This window comes from Heterocephalus glaber, unplaced genomic scaffold, assembly GCF_053883595.1.
Source record: "Heterocephalus glaber isolate CG9 unplaced genomic scaffold, H.glaber_assembly_v1.0 deba00001593, whole genome shotgun sequence".
Lineage (NCBI taxonomy): Eukaryota > Metazoa > Chordata > Mammalia > Rodentia > Bathyergidae > Heterocephalus > Heterocephalus glaber.
Genome location: NW_028258368.1, coordinates 7477269 through 7493253, shown reverse-complemented (window position 1 = coordinate 7493253; position 15985 = coordinate 7477269). Strand labels below are relative to the sequence as shown.

At 42.1% G+C, this 15985-nt stretch overlaps 1 protein-coding gene across 4 annotated transcripts in view; it reads left to right on the top strand.

Moving 5' to 3' along the window:
* Positions 1-15985, top strand: part of Sash1 (SAM and SH3 domain containing 1) — a 316706-nt gene that overhangs the window by 243060 nt on the left and 57661 nt on the right. For all 4 annotated transcript variants that reach the window (XM_087193584.1, XM_021238002.2, XM_021238001.2 and 1 more), the window contains exons 5-8: positions 2646-2686; positions 5600-5686; positions 7948-8060; positions 14140-14241. In XM_087193584.1, the coding sequence (XP_087049710.1) occupies positions 2646-2686; positions 5600-5686; positions 7948-8060; positions 14140-14241 (343 nt within the window). The remainder of the gene's footprint in view (positions 1-2645; positions 2687-5599; positions 5687-7947; positions 8061-14139; positions 14242-15985) is intronic.

Sequence of the window (15985 nt, the reverse complement as noted above, 5' to 3'; positions counted from 1 at the left end):
AAGAACAGAAAAGATCACTTAACTTTTTTCAGAGTTACAATTGAGATGATTTTATATGCATTTTATTCAGGGCATATATTGGAAAGACAACAGGCTACAGCAGATTGTCTGCATGAAGTCCCTGCTGGCAGGTGGCTGCCGAGTAGCCATGGGACCATGGGCTGTATCCCTAACTTCTAGACACTGTGGTTCCCTATAAATTGGGATTTATATTAAATGATTGAGAAAATTTCTTACAACCTGATAAGATTTGTTATTATAAAGCAGCAAAGGACTAAAGAAAGCAATGCTTTTGCAGGCCATTTTCCCATGAAAATGTTTCTTTTAGAAAAAGTAAAAGTTCGTACATGGTTAAAGTTACATAGTGAACCAGTTTTATACAGACTTGAGGATATGTGATGCGTTTGGTCCTTATCCATTAGATCAACACTTTGTAGTCCTTAGAACAGGAATAAAATAGATGAGGGGCTCCTCTACCTTAAGGGGTCAGTTACACTTATTAAGCCGTGGCCAGTTGAAGTAAAGTGTACTGATATGTATTACATGACTTTGAGTTCAAAATGCAGCAAGGATTTTTTTTTAAGAATCCAAATTTAGCTTAAGCATTCTTTGTCTTTGAAGGATTTCCTGCCTCTATCTCCAGCCCACTAGCCAAATGTTTACTCTCTCCTGCCTTCTTGTTTTGCTGACACTTCTCTTGTGACCCCAAGAATGTTGTCTTCTCTTCTTTCCTCCTCCTATCTTCTCTCCTTTCTTCATCCTTCCTATGAATCTTTGTTTACATCCATCCTCTCCCTAGCCTGTGAGTCCCATTTTTTCATATTTATCCATGTACCTCACTTATGATACTTAGTATTCCCTGGCTGAATAATTTAAAATTTTAAATGGCTAATTTTAAAGCCTTTCAAGTAGATACATGTTTAGGCCTTTTCATGTTTGCATGGATAGGAGGAAAGTGAATAGATCCTAGGAGCTACATTTTGAATAGATCCTAGGATGATAAGGTAGGTTTTCCCTACCTCTTAAGTATTTGCAGCATGTTAGAAAGCGGAAAGAACTAGAATCTAGTTCTTGTCCTCAGCAGCTATTTCCTGTGCTGTTCTTTGCTCCCACCTTCCCTGAGTTAGAACTGTGCCTCTTACACCGTTTTGTGCTGATCAGAAACAGTTCTCTCCTCCCAGACTTGGAGCAGGATGATGCTTGCAGGGCTTGGGCACCTGGCCATCAGCCAGCATCAGTGCAGCTCTGCTGGAGGTGGCAGTGCATTAAAGGTGGCTTTGCACAAGAAATGCACCTCTCTTTTCTCTCTGTCATTTTAAATGCTTGAGGTCCTTCTAAGGTAAGCACCAGATCACTGATAGGAGATTTGCACATTCTGTTTCTCGTCCTCTAATTTTTCCCGCGTGACTCAGTCCTGACCTCCGAACCTGTCTTTCCAACATTGGGAAACCAAGGAGTACTTGGTTAGACACCTCTTCATCTTCCTTCCTGATGGCAAACTTACAGTGAAGATTCAAGTGTGCCAGCCCCTCAGTGCACAACTTCTGCTCGGAGACAGGTTCTGTCTCTCTACTTTTCCTTGGAGACAAGTCCAAGGGTATTGATCTTGCTCTCTGGGCTTTGAAGACTCAAAAAAGTGAAAGATTTTTTTTTTTTTTGTACTGGGGATCGAACTCAGGACCTTGCACTTGTGATGCAGGCGGCAGAACCATTGAGCTAAATCCCTGGCAAAAAGTGAAAGATTTTGTTCCAATTTCTATTTTTCCTTTTTTGAGACAACCAGTGTTAACTTTTTTTTCATTCTGTGCCTCCTTTAGGTTGATACATGTCTAAGTAATTTTTGGAGCAATATTTAATTGACTGGTTTTAGGTTGTGTTCACTTTCCATAACACCCATGTTTACCTGTATCATCTGTTACAAGCTGGCACCCAGGGTGTAGGGTAGGTGTGTGGCCAAATCTGGTGCCAGACACATGTTGATTAACTTGGACACATTTCTAAAAGCACTGGATTCCTTGCCATCACTTAAAAATGTACACCTCTCATGTAAAAAGGCAGATTTCTGGCTTGTCTTTGAACCTTGGAAGATGTGGCAAGATGAATAGTGTACTTGCCAGTTGGCAGCTGCCAACTAGAGGAGCTACGTACTGGCTGCCGCAGCCAGTGTGGGTATTTATCTGTTAGATGCATCCCTCACCCTTCTCCCAACTCATCTTATTTTTTGCAGCTTATCATTTGATTCACTGCTGAACCAAGTGGCCTTTGTGATGCTGAGTTTATATTTTCATTATTATGTGCTTTCTCTTTTCCAGTTACACAAAAGATTTCAAAGGTAGTAACTTAACGTGTAGTTAGTAGTTCACAGAGAGGAAGAATACTTCAGCAGTCATCTAGTGAAGTCTGTCCTCTTCACTTAATATGGGTCTAGTTCAGGAGTGAGTCTGTAGTAAATGTTGACAAATGGTACCTTAGTCCTGTTGCTAGGAATCAGTAAACAGGTAGGAAAGGACAGTGGTAAAGACCCTATAAAAATGTCCCTGGCGCCTCTGAGTAGTATTGATGGTGGGTCAAGCTGGTTAGGAGGATTTCCAGTTCTCCCATGAAAGCAAGGCTCCCTGGTAATCTGATTTGTCTCTCTTTTCTAGGCCTCCTCTTCATAAATCAAACTCCGAAGACAGCTCTGTAGGTCAGTACCATTTTCTTTGTTTAACTATTTGTTTTCTTTTCATACTTTATAGCAAATATAAACACACAAAATTGAAGAAACTGCCAAGGATCCTTCTACCCAGGAATTAAAAAAAAACCCTGTTGGGCCGGGGATTTAGCTCAGTGGTTTCGCCACCTGCTGTGCAAACACAAGGACCCGAGTTTGATCTCCGGTACCAAAAAAAAAAAAAAAAAAAAAAAAAAAAACCCTGTTAATATTTTAAGGCACAGCTTTCTCTCTCTGCATTGCATAGGGTTTTAAAATAACAAATGGAATCACAGTCTATATACTGTTTCACAGTTTGAAAAATTGATGTTATGAGACTTTCCTCAGATGATTAAATATACTTTATAGCAAAAGATCTGAAAAATTGTATATTTGTCATATAAGAAAACAAGTTTTAAGGGCCGGGGATTTAACTCAGTGGTTCCACCACCTGCCTTGCAAGCGTAAGGTCCCGAGTTCGATCATCGGTACCAGGAAAAAAAAAACAAAAACAAGTTTTAGGTCTGTATTATATTGGATGTATCATAATTTAATTGACCTTTTATTTTTAAAGAACATTTCCATTTTTTTTCCAAACAGATGATATAACTGTAAAAGCCTTTGAATCTGTATCCCTGATAATGTCCTTTGGGTAGATCCTTCAACTTGGAATATTTTGATCAAAGAGTATGCATTTGTATGTTTTATATGCCCTTGATTGTAAAATCCACTTGTGATTTAGTGAGGGTCAGAGACGGGGAGGTCATAGCCATGAGGAACCTAAGTACTCAAATCAGGTTGGATATGAGTCTTGGTTCTCTCAGCTCACTTGTGACCTCGAGCAAGTCACTTGCCTCTCCAAACCTTGTTTCTCATCTCCTGCCTGGGAGTGATAATGTATGTCATGTAAGTGAATCTTAAATGAGATATGCTAGTATGTGCCGAATAAGTGGTAGCTATTGTTGTTTTTTCCCCTCCATTTTAAAAACATGAGTATGGAATAGTTTACAGTCAAAGAAGTACACACAGCTGTGAACACAGAGGAGTATTAAGGCTACACTGTGGCTCTTTCTTGGGCCTCCTGAGTGAGAGAATAATCCCTAAGGGCTGAGGCTTTCCTCTTCGGTGCCATTCTTGAAAAGTGATGTTTTGTGCTGGCTGTAGTGGCACACACTTATAATCCCAGCTACTTGGGAGGCTAAGTCAAAAAGATTGCAAGTTCAAGGACATCCTGGGCAACTTGGTGAGACCCTATCACTCACTCAGGAAGGACAAAAGAAGGAAGGAAGGAAGGGAAGAAAAGAGAAAAGGAGGGAGGGAAGGAGGAAGAAGGAAGGAAAGGGAGAAAGAAAAAAGGCCTGGAGAGTGTAGCTCAGTGGTTGAGCACTTGTGTCGCATGCCTGAGATCCTGGGTTCAACCCCTAATACCACACACACAAGGAGTGGAGGGAGGGGAGGAATGGGTGGAGGGAGAGAAGGAGAAGGAGAAGGGAGGAAGGAAACAAACTACTCCCAGATCATTTGAGAAGAAGTCTGCTTTAACCCCTTCTGGCTGACACTTGCTCTCACATTAGCCAAAGGGCAGCAGGCACTGAAAGTTGCCTTCAAGATCTAAATGCAGAGACATCCCAGGCCAGGGGCTCTGGTTTCATTCCCATGGCACGCGGTTGTCAGGACCTAAATGAGGGCATCCTGTTTTGACAAATGACACCCTTGCTAGCCTGGGAGCACCACAGGCAGCATTCCCACACGTCTGCTCCCTGCCGCAGTGCCTGGCACCACCAGTCTAGACTGCACAGCCGCCGCCACTTTGCTGGCCCAGGTTTCCAGTGATCATGGAGCCACCAGACAGACACCAAGCAGTGACGAAACTGCTGCTCCGAGTGTGCTCCCTCAGCACTGAGGCAGTTATCATTGCTGCGACCACTGCCTTTTGTTTTTAAAGAACAAACCTGTCCTCATTCCTGTGATTTTCTTGCCCTTTGCTTTTTAACGATGTTCCATATTATTGATGATCACAACTTTACCGAATGTAAAAAATGTCTGCCTGTGGCAAGGAATTTGTTTTCACTCACATGCCACTCAGAATAGCAAGAGGGCCAGGGGTTTAGCTCAGTGGTTCTGCCACCTGCCTCACAAGCACAAGGTCCAGAGTTCGATCCCCGGTACCAATAAAAATAGTCTGGCCAGTTAGAGAGAGGTCGAGTTGGAAGATAGCACAATGGGACTGAAGCCTTCCTGTCACTGTGCCCTGGCTTATCGTAGGCCACCAAGTAGCCTGAATGCCAGGGAGCAGAGAATCATGGCCCACTCATGCTATAGATAAACATAGAGAAACAGGGAGGAACAACCCCTGGCCCCACCCACTCTAGGCTCCTGGAATTGGTTCTGTTGGTCACACTGGGCACTGGGAATACCAGCCATTTTGCCCTCTTCATGAAATCTGGAGTAACAGAAATAAATCAAGGGGAGATCAGCAACAGGAATAACAACAAAACAAAGTGAACTTCTTAGAGTCTTCTATTTGTGGTATAGTGGAAGTAATTATGGCTGAGACCAAAGAGGCCAAAATATACCACAAGACGAGGCAGAATGAGGCATACTGGTTAAACAAACATCAAAGTGAATCCCAGAATGCATGCTTTGCCTGCCCTTTTGATGTTTCTTTATTTCTCTTCTTAATTCTACTGTACCATTTCTTGCTCCTAGGAAATTTGCATTTCTTTTAAACAACTTTATAGGCGTTTCCCAGTCTTTCACAAACTGAAAGAGAAAAACTTTTTTTTTTTTTTTTTGGTGTGAAATCACAGTGTTCTTTGAAGCTTTGCAATTATCAGGAAGAGGCGACTTTTGTTATCAATGAATTTATTGCTTGTGCCTTTTCTTCCCCTTGTTTTTTTTTTAAAGGGAAAGGAGATTGGAAGAAGAAAAACAAGTATTTCTGGCAGAACTTTCGAAAGAACCAAAAAGGAATAATGAGACAGACTTCAAAAGGTACTGTGATGCAGCCGATGGACAGTAGGTCCTTTTAGCTCTAAAATGTTAGGAAGCCTGTGCACAGACCTGACTGGATGTTGGAAAGTAGAGGAACCCATTGTACATGCCTGGAAAATGGTCAGCTTTTCTGACCTCTTTTTATTACTTCTAAGACTTCATCCTGGTCATTTTTATTTCACTCAAAATAGAATGGGAAAAGTTAACAAGGTTTTGTTTTCATAGATCTGACAGTAGAGACCAAATCTGTTGTTCCTCCGCACACCAGCTTCAGAAACATCTTCACTCTTAACCTTGCCAAGTTCTAACCTCCGAGGGCCAAGACAGTCTTAGCGTTTGTTAGTTTTGGACCCTCCTGTCCTCACTCCCAAGCAGGGCCTTCGCATTCTTCCGAGTTTCTGATGCAGTTCTGGGGCAGGGACAGTTATGGGGTTGTTGCCCCTGGAAACTCTCAAATGGTCTGACATCATGGGAATTTGCCCGGCTGCTTTGTGCAGGGAGGGCCTGCCCTACTCTGGCCTGTGTCTTTTGTTGTTGTTTAGATAGTAAGTAAATATGTCATCCCTTTGAGGCTGGTTATGTAATTTATGTTTTTCCAGTATTCACAGAGGAAACCAGAGCAAATCCACTTCCAGATTCCAGTCTGGAGGAATAAGGTCATCGATAGATGAAAAATTTTCATTGCTTACCCACAACACTCCTTGTTTGCCTTTACAAAATCATATGTTCTACCTTATCCTCCTACACACAGAGAGAAAAGTGGATGTGGACATCAGATACCCCTCCTGCCTGCCTGGATTCCTGGACAAAACTCAAACATTTTCTAAATTGTCTAACTTTAAAGGAGTTATTCTTAAACACCTCCAGTTTTTCCCTTGGGTGCACAGCCAGGGTCATTTGTGATTCAAAATAAACTTTGTATTCTAGAAGTCTTGTTTAGAAAGCAAACTCTGAAAAAAGAGAGAAGTAAAGAAACAGGAAGACAGCAAAGGAAGGAGGAAACCACAAATTCACCAGCTCATGTGGGTTAATTAAAAAACCGGCCAGCTCAGCATCACTCTGTTTGCCATCAGAGGCAACAGGGCTTTTCCTCACCTGGCCCACATTGTCCTTCTTCCCATGCAAGTGGGTGAAAGTCAGAGGGAACAGGAGGGGCGTTTCTGGACTGAGTGATTCCAAGACGGAAATGAGATAGGTAAACATGGGGAACATAAATTTCAGAGTTGGCCTTGCCTGCAGTGGGCTCCCACAAGTCGGCAGCAAGACCCCCTTGCTTAGTGCCTCTTTACCAAGAGTAGCACAAGCCATGGCTCTTATTCTGCTAACAGCAGGAGCAAGGGTAGTGTGTTTTAGAGAGGCCAGCAGAGGAGAAGATGAGGGGCTGGAATGTGGGCTTCTGTCCATTTTCGTGTTAGCCCGCTCTCTTGACATCCTCCCCCACCTGCTGACCAAAGGCACAGCTGGTCCCTGTGGCCCCAGAGTATGAGAGGTGACTGTAGTCTGTGCACTTCACAGAAAAATGCCTTTGAAAGACCCTAACGTGAGATGCTGTTTGCCTCTGCAGTTCTGGCTGCCTTCTGTTTGGAGTTAGAAGTTGAATTTCTCATATTTTCAAGACCTATTTATGACGATAATACTTGCAGATGTAAACAGCTATAGTCCCTTTCTTCCGATGTGCTCAGCATGCCTCACATCTGTGATTTTATTTATTTGCACTTATCCTGTGAAGAGCACAGCCAGATAGCTTAGTAAGAGTGGAAGATTTTACCAAGCTGCAAGATGTGGTTCTGTGAGGTGACCTTCTTCTCCCATGGGAGAGGTTTCTCTCACTCCTCACAAATATGTATTCCACTCATTCATATTTCAAATGGAAGGATACAGAGCATTCTCAGCAAAGGGAGCCTTGGTGACCTTGCTGGGCCTCATTGGGTGTTTAAATTAGATCCCTGCCTCTTCTCTAACAAGGAGCTCCCTACCACTGTCTTCCCAAATTAGACACTGCCTCTCAAAGTTTCAGGTCATTTCAAAGGATTTGCTTCTATTGTAACATCTGCATGTCCTTGGAGTTTGTTTCCCATATAGAAATGCTCCATGAAAAGCGTGTGTGTTTCTGCTCCCTCTGGCTCTGTTAGTAAAGTACAGTGTAGACAGTGCCCCTGAGAGACAGCTTTCCCTCACCTAGGACAATGGACTTCTAGAACAGGGAGTCTCTTTCATCTCTCCTGTTTTCATTCCTCTTGCTCCCTGTCCTCAATCTCCAGGAGAAGATGTCGGTTATGTGGCCAGTGAGATAACGATGAGCGATGAGGAGCGGATTCAGCTAATGATGATGGTCAAAGAGAAGATGATCACCATCGAAGAAGCGCTTGCTAGGGTAAGAGAGCAAATACTTGGTTTCCATTTGTGACTACTTGGCCTCCTTCCATCTAAAAATATTTGAGGTTATCAAAGGATATGGGCCCATTCCACCCAACCCTCCCACCTCTGCCGGGAGTGGAGCCCAGGGTCTTGAGCATGCTAGGCCAGTGCTCTGCCACTCAGCCACATCCCCAGCCTCCAAACAGGATTTTGATGGTCATGAGGTACCACAATTTTTCAGGTAGAAGATTTATTCCATTCTGTTTACTCGATGCAAGCATCCTCTTGGGAGGTAAAATGTCCACATTCAATGAACACATGAGTGAATGAATTAATGACAGATAGTTTTGATCTGTGAACCACTTTAATGAGGGAAATCACCTTCTGAATGTCTTGGAAAATTCACAAGCCATTTGAAAAGAGTTAAGAATATAACCAATGGTAAAAAAAAAAAAACAGTGATTAAAATTAAATACAAACATCAATTCTAAAATGTCAAGGTTAAGTAAGCTTCAAGTATATGTTAAGATTTTACTTACTTTCATATCTAAGTAAATACGAAATTAGGCACTAGAAGATGCCTAATTAACCTTTAGGAAACTGGAGTAGCATAAATAGTAGCACTACTTACGATAGTGAGGTAGTAATTAAGATATTTTCTGCTTATTGTTGAACAGTGAACCGATTGGTTCTTGATTTTCACTTTGAACACTGGGTTCTGTACCATGCAGTCAAGCTGTAAATAGATGGGGTTAAAAACTAATGAAAAACTTGCAGATCACTAAGCAACCACTCAATGACTTATGACTTTACCTTTCTCTTTATTTTATGCTGCTACAAAAGAATGCTACCTACTGGGTAATTTATAAAAATGAGGAATATATTGGCTTACAGTTCTGGAGGCTGGAGAAGTCCAAAGCCCAAATGCTGACCTGGGACCTGGTGACCAGGGAGGCCATGCTCTTCAGCCAAGATGGCACTTTGCACACCATGTCTTCTGGAAAGGAGGAAGGTTAGATGCTTGCATGGTAGAAGATGGAAAGGCCAAGAGGAAAAAGGAGGTGCTTTTATGAATTCCACTCATAGGAACAGAGCCCTGTTATCCCCTAAGTTCCAAGTTCCATCTCCTACACCACCATAGTGGCAGCCACATTTGAACATGAGTTGGAAGGGGTAAATATTCGAAGCACAGCAGCCATTCGATGGAATCTCAAAGATCTCAATCCTTGAAACAGTGACAAGCATACTCCCTTTAGTTAGTGTCCCTAACTCTAAGCTTCAGTACCTTTAAAATTTTTTAAATTTGTTCTTGTGACAATGTTACAAGAAAAACCAACATTATTCGAGTAGAGAAGAGGCTGGGTTTAGTAGGAAAGCTGGGGCTGGGACCGCTGTGGGGCACTCACTTGGTGGCTTCGCTCCCTCTGTGGATTCAGAGGAGCCGTATTGACTGACCTTGGCCTCCAGAGCCCTTGAGGAGACCATAGTGGTGGTGGCAGAGGCAGAGTTGTTGTTGCTGGGCTTACCGGAAGTAAGCAGGTTAGTACTGAGGTGGGTGGTGGAGCAGGTGACAGGTGACAACCCCAAGTCCATACTGCCGATCACCTGCACCTTCATCCTTAGCCCAGTCTGTCTGCTTCCTATACCCATGACCACTTGGCACAGCTGCCAGTGGGCCAAAAAGCCCCTCTTACATTTCTCTCTGGTTCCATTCCTTGGGCATGACTTGGCCACCCCTTGGTATTTGGGAAAAGTCCTGCTGAATTCCTAGAAAATGCATATGAGAAGAGTGGGCCTGTGCTTAGTTTCTCTATGGTGAACAAGAGGTTAACCACTTCCCAGGGAGCAATGCTGCTGCACTGCTTTTTAATAGCAAAACTTAAGAACTGAATTAAGATGTCCACAGTCATCTCATGACATCTGTGTTTGGGGAGTGGCAGCTTTTTTGGAGCAAGAAAAAATGTTTAATTTTCTGGGCCTTAATACAGCCTAGTTTAGACAGTGTATTTTTTTTTTCTCTTGTCTTTCCTGTTTGCAGTACTAGGGATTGAACCTAGGACCTTGCACATGCTAGGCGAGAGTTTTACTGCAGAGTTATGTCCCCAGTACACCCGCCCCACCGGCCCTCTTTTAGAGAGGGTCTTGCCAAGTTGGCCAGGCTGCCTTTGAACTTGGAATCCTCCTGTCTCAGCCTTTGAATAGTTGGGATTTTAAGTGTGCCACTACCACACCCAGTGCTTGTTTCTGTAGTTGAAACAGAAACAAAAGAATACTCAAACTTGGGGAAGAAGTGGAGAAAATAATTTATGTGAAGCTTTCTGGCTCATAATTTTTACAGCCAGCCATAGTTTCCATGGAAAGGAAATCAGAAGTCCTCTCAGTGCAGCAGTGGTGCAGCTAGTGCAGATTTGCATGGAACTCTCAGCCATGTACCTGGCTGCTACTGGGCTGGCAGTGCAGCCACGCAGCTCACAGAGACATCCAGAATATTGTCTATAAGGCCACCCAGGAATGGAGACACTCAGGAGATTAAAAAAATAGTGACATTCTCCACCCTTCATTACATTCTACAGACAAGGCTGGACCCCCTTTGACAGGTAACAAAGTAGCAGAGATGCTTATTTGATTGCTCTTTTCCGAGCGGCCTCCATTACTGGTGCCTACATGGAATTCGTTTTAGCCAGAGACAAAATCCTTCAAGAAAATGTCATCTAGAATAGGAAGCAGGCTGCAGAGAGGATATGCTTCCTTTAACTTGTGACCAGTTCAGGGCTCTAAATTTGCTTGATCACTGAATAAGACAGACCTCTGGACCTTGGTGAGACTCCTGATTGTGACAGGGCATACCATTCCTCCAGGACAGCGGGTGGGCGTGCCTTCCACTGTCAGCCAGTCTATGTTTGAATCCTGATGGATGTCTACACTAAAACTGTCAGGAGAAAAGTTTGCCCACGTGCCATTTGGAGCCAGATAGTGTTGTATTGGGGAAGCTTTGTCTGTGTTCAAACCAGGACAGCTCGGTCCACTACTCTTCATTGGTGTGGATTTGATCTCATTGCTAGATATTTTCCCACTGTCAATTATACAGCCATGATTCACATTCCTGCAAATCCAGTTACTCAGATACAAGCAAAGATCAAAGAGAAAGAGGCGTTTGGGAACTCACATGTGAAACAACATTGTAAACTGTGAAAGCATTTGAAGAGATGGGAGTTTGCAAAACTGCTCCCAGTGTACTGTCTTTGAATATGTAATTTATGAAGAGAGTCAACTTAATTTATAATTTTTACATTTCATTAGTGGAACAGTTCCACCCAATCTAATGGCATTTCAAACATTTTCTAATATTTTTATGATGGTTACTGTATGGGCCTGCTTTCCCATTGCTGGGACAAAATGCCTGACACACACAGCTTAAAGGAGGAAATGGTTTATTTGGTTCATGATCTCAGAGGTTTCTTCTGTCGGGGTCCTCTGGTTCCATTGCTGTGGGCCTGAGGTGAGCAGAATGTCGTGGCAAAGCTGCACACTACAGGGTGAGCAGGAAGCAAACAGCAGGGGAACAGCCAGAGAGGAAGAAGCCAAGGACCAAGTAGAGTCCCCATGGTCACGTACATCCCTGTGACCACTTCTCCTGAACTAGGTCCTACCTCCTTAGTACCTTTCAGGTATTAGTGCCTCACAATGCAGCCACCTCTCCAACAAGATGAGCTGATAGATACTTCATACTTGTGCTTTAAGGAAGGAAAGCACATTAGTTAAAAAGCAAAAAACAAAACAAAACAAACTGTTGAGGGCAATCTAGGTAATCCATAGGTTCTGAATGACCTAGTTTTCAAGTGCATACTCATTTTAAGAGCATACATAGCTCTTGGCAAGTAAGTTCAGAGCATTCAAATCTTGTACTAGTTGTGCAAGGTATAGAAAGACCAGGGAGGACCTGGAAGCTAGAGGTTATTTACCTGGGTAATTTGTGTGGGGTGTGAGGATAGGAGAGTAGGGAAGAAACTCACATTTAAAGTCTTAGATTACTTTTTGAAAATAAAAGAATACTGTTAAGTCAGGCCTGGCCTATAATCCTAGTCACTTGGGAAGGGAGGCAGGCAGGAGTGCAAGTTTGAGGCCAGACTAGTCAACAGAGCAAGACCACATCTTAAAAGAAAACCAAAAAAACCTAATGTTTTGGGATGGTGGTACTCAGAGAAGAGGAAGCTGTGTCCTTTGAAATTGCTACTGGAAGCACTGCCTAAAGAAAAGTGGGAGTGATCTATGACCATTATATAATTTCATTTCTTTAAAAATCTAAACCTTAGCACTGAAGACTGCTCATATAATGTGTTCTAATTACTGAATATATTTATCTGCTTGATAAGTATGTATTTGATTTCACAAGGCCACATCTGTGTAAAAGTCAAAATAAAGTCCTTGGGAGATTAAAAAATTAAGTCTAGTCATGACTTCCTAGTTAGGGATTTGTGTCTGTTTTTTCATTAAAGATGAAACTTATCTGGTGGATCCTAGTAGTTGGGGCTAAGGTAGAGTATAAAATTGGAGTAGAGACCTAGAAAAACCCTGATAATCCCATAATAATTCCGTTTTCTATCTGGCAAGCTGTTCCTGATTGCACAGGGAGAACGTAGCATTTCAAAAATCATACATCCAGATGGAAAGAACATGCTGGTATATAACATAAGTGTACTATAAAGATTAGGACAATAAAATATCCCTAATGTATGAGGAAGATTAAAATGGTTAGTGTTCTGAACAGAAAACACATGGGGTTACTGGGAAAGCAGAACTTTCTTTCCTCTGAAGCCACAAGGGTGCTAACAGTAGCGCTGTCCTGGTAACTAGACACTGTCCTGTTTCGTAGACACAAGTGTGCTGAGAGCTTCGCTGCACTGTCTTGCTTAAGTCCAGCAGTGAGCCCAGGAGATGAGTTTATTATCAACCCTCTTTTACCGGAGGAGGAACTGAAACACAGAGGGGTTAAATGATGGCCCCTGGACTCCCAGCTGGGGTGTGTTCGATATCTGTATTTGAGCTCTTATCCGATGAACAGTACTGCTCAACTTTCCCACACAGGTGTGTGGAAAAGATTCCCTAGGTAAAAGAGCACTTGGGGAAGTTGCTTTCTTCTGGAGGGATCTTGGTCAGTGCAGTGGCCTTACTGAAGACTGTCCCGACAGTCGCACATGGGTGTCACGTCAGGCCCTTCTGTTTTTCTTTGCTGGGCTCTTGGAACACGATTTGATCAATGTCTTAAATTCATATCTAAAAACTGCTATTCAATAGAATTTGAATGTAGTCCCAACTTGTATTAAGAAGCAGAGTTCATTTTCTCTGTTATACAAAAACATACCTGGAACTTCTCAAGTATGCCATTTTGAAAGATCCTTCATCTGATTTTGCTAAGTTAAATATGCTCACTTTTCTACAGCATTTCACTTGCCTTTCTGTATTTTCAAAAACAGAAACTTAATTTCTAAGCCCAACTTTAGATATCTCTGATGATATTACAGTTGCCTCATTTCCTCCCTGGGCTCAAGGGTTCCCAGTAAACCCTCAAACATCTCTTAGGTGATGACATTGAACTAGGAACTTGAAGCTGTCCTGAATGAGAAAAACAAGTGACTTCTTGCAAGTGAGTTTCAGGTCTCCCCTCCCAGTAACTGGGATGTCTGCATTTTCCCCATTGTCTCCTCTTAAAAAAGGAGTGTGTATTTTTGACTTACACATGTGGGAAAATGATTTAGAGGGGAAGCTACAGACAATTTCTGTTTGAAATTTATAATTGCACTGAAAAAAGATGAATTTTGATGTTGGGGGATGTTGAAGAGGAAAAAAAATCAAGGTTCTTTGTGGAATTCTTTGTGGAATCTTTTGTGGCCACAAAGAGTCCCCTGTGTCTGCTGGTTTGATGTAGATGAAAACCCGCGGGGCAGGGTACTATCGTTGTCTGGTTCTGGAAGACTTGTATTTGGCTGGCACTTCATCATCAACACTGGCACGAAGGTGCCCAGAGCAATCTGTCTCTGTGAGTGGGCAGCATTTGGACCTTCTTCCATTTCAGTCTTCCATTTCTTTTGCTGCAGCTCAAGGAATATGAGGCCCAGCACCGGCAGTCAGCTGTCCTGGACCCCACGGACTGGCCAGACGGCTCCTACCCGAGTTTTGATGGCTCATCCACCTGCAATGTGAGTTTGCTGTCTGAGCAGCTTGAGCCCTTTTGCTGACCAGGCACAGCCTGTGTTCTTTCTGCAGCTTCCAGCTGTCCCCTGGGTCAGCAAAGAGGCATCTTTCGTTATAGGTTTCTTTACGTGATAGAGACTCATGTACAGTCAGAATCAAGCTATTCATGCCAGGGTACTTTGCTTTTTTGTTTTTTCATTGTGGTAAAATACACATAACAAAAATTTTACCATACTAACTACCTTTCAATGTTTGGTTTCATCACATATGTTCCCATTGTGTGTGACCAGCCCATAATCTACCACTTCTAGAAGTTTTTCATCAGTCCAAACAGAAACTGTACCCATCAAACAACAGCTCCCTAGTCTCCCTTCTCTGTGGCCCCTGCCACCATTCTACTTCGTTTGTTTCTATAAATTTGACGATTCCAGGTACGTTGGAGGAGTGGAATCATTCAACAGTTGTCCCTCTGTGTCTGTTTTATGTCAGCCAGGGTAATGTTTTCAAGGTTCATTCGTGCTGCAGCATATATCAGAGCTTTATTCCGTTTTGTGGTTGTATAATATTCCACTCTATGTATATCCTACAGTTTGTTTATTCATTCATCTGTTGATGGACACCCTTTGTGGACAATGCTGCTATGAACATTAGTGTACAAGGATCCCATTGAGTCCTTGCTTTCAATTCTTTTGGGTTATACCTAGGGCTAAATTTCTGGATCATATGGTACTTCTATGTTTAACTTTTTGAGGAACTGCTATACATTTTCTGAAGTAGCTATACTATTTTCTATTCCTGCCAGCAATGCCTAAACATTAGAAACTCTCTGCTTGCTCATCAATAATTTTTACTTTCTCTTTTTAAAAATAATAATCATCCTAATGGCTGTGATAACTAAAGATGCTAAACATATTATTTTCATGTGCATGTTAGCAGTTCATAAGTCTTTGATAAAATATCTCCCCAAAGCCTTTCCTCATTCTTGAATTGTAGTTTTTTTGTTTTGTTATTGTTGTTGGATTGTAGAAGTTCTTTGTATAATGTAGATGCTAGTCTTTTATTAGATATGTTATTTGTAAATATTCTGTCCTATTCTTGATAGTTTCTTTCATGCACAAAAGTTTTAAATTTTGAATTCCAGTTTATCTTTGTTGTTGCTCTTGTTTTTGGTAACATATCCAAGAAATTATTGCCAAAAGCAATACGATGAAGATGTCACTCTGTGTTTTCTTCTAATGGTTTTATAGTTTAGGTCTTTGATCCATTTTGAGTTAAGTGTTTATATTTGATGTTATGTGTGGGTCCAACCTGATTTTGTTTGGTTTCCTCCAAGCATTTGTTGAAAAGGCTGTCCTTTATCCCATTGAATGGAATGGCACTTATTTTTTTATTTGTGTGATTTTGTTTTTCAGTGGTATCTGAGATTGAACCCAGGGACATTCTACCACTGAGGTACACCATTAGCCTCCCCCCATCCAGAAACAGAGTCTCACCATGTTGCCCAAATTGGCCTTGAACTTGTGATCCTACTGCCTCATTCTCTTGAGTAGCTGAGATTATTGGTGTGTGTCATGACCTTTGGAGTTGGCATCCCTTTTGAAAAATTGACTGTATATATAGGAATTTATTCCTGGGCTATTTTATTTTTAGACCTATCCTTTTGCTAGTTTCATACTGTCTTGATTACTGTAGCTTTGTAGTAGTTTTGAAATTGGGAAGTAAGAGATCTCCAGAGTGCTGAGTTCAGGC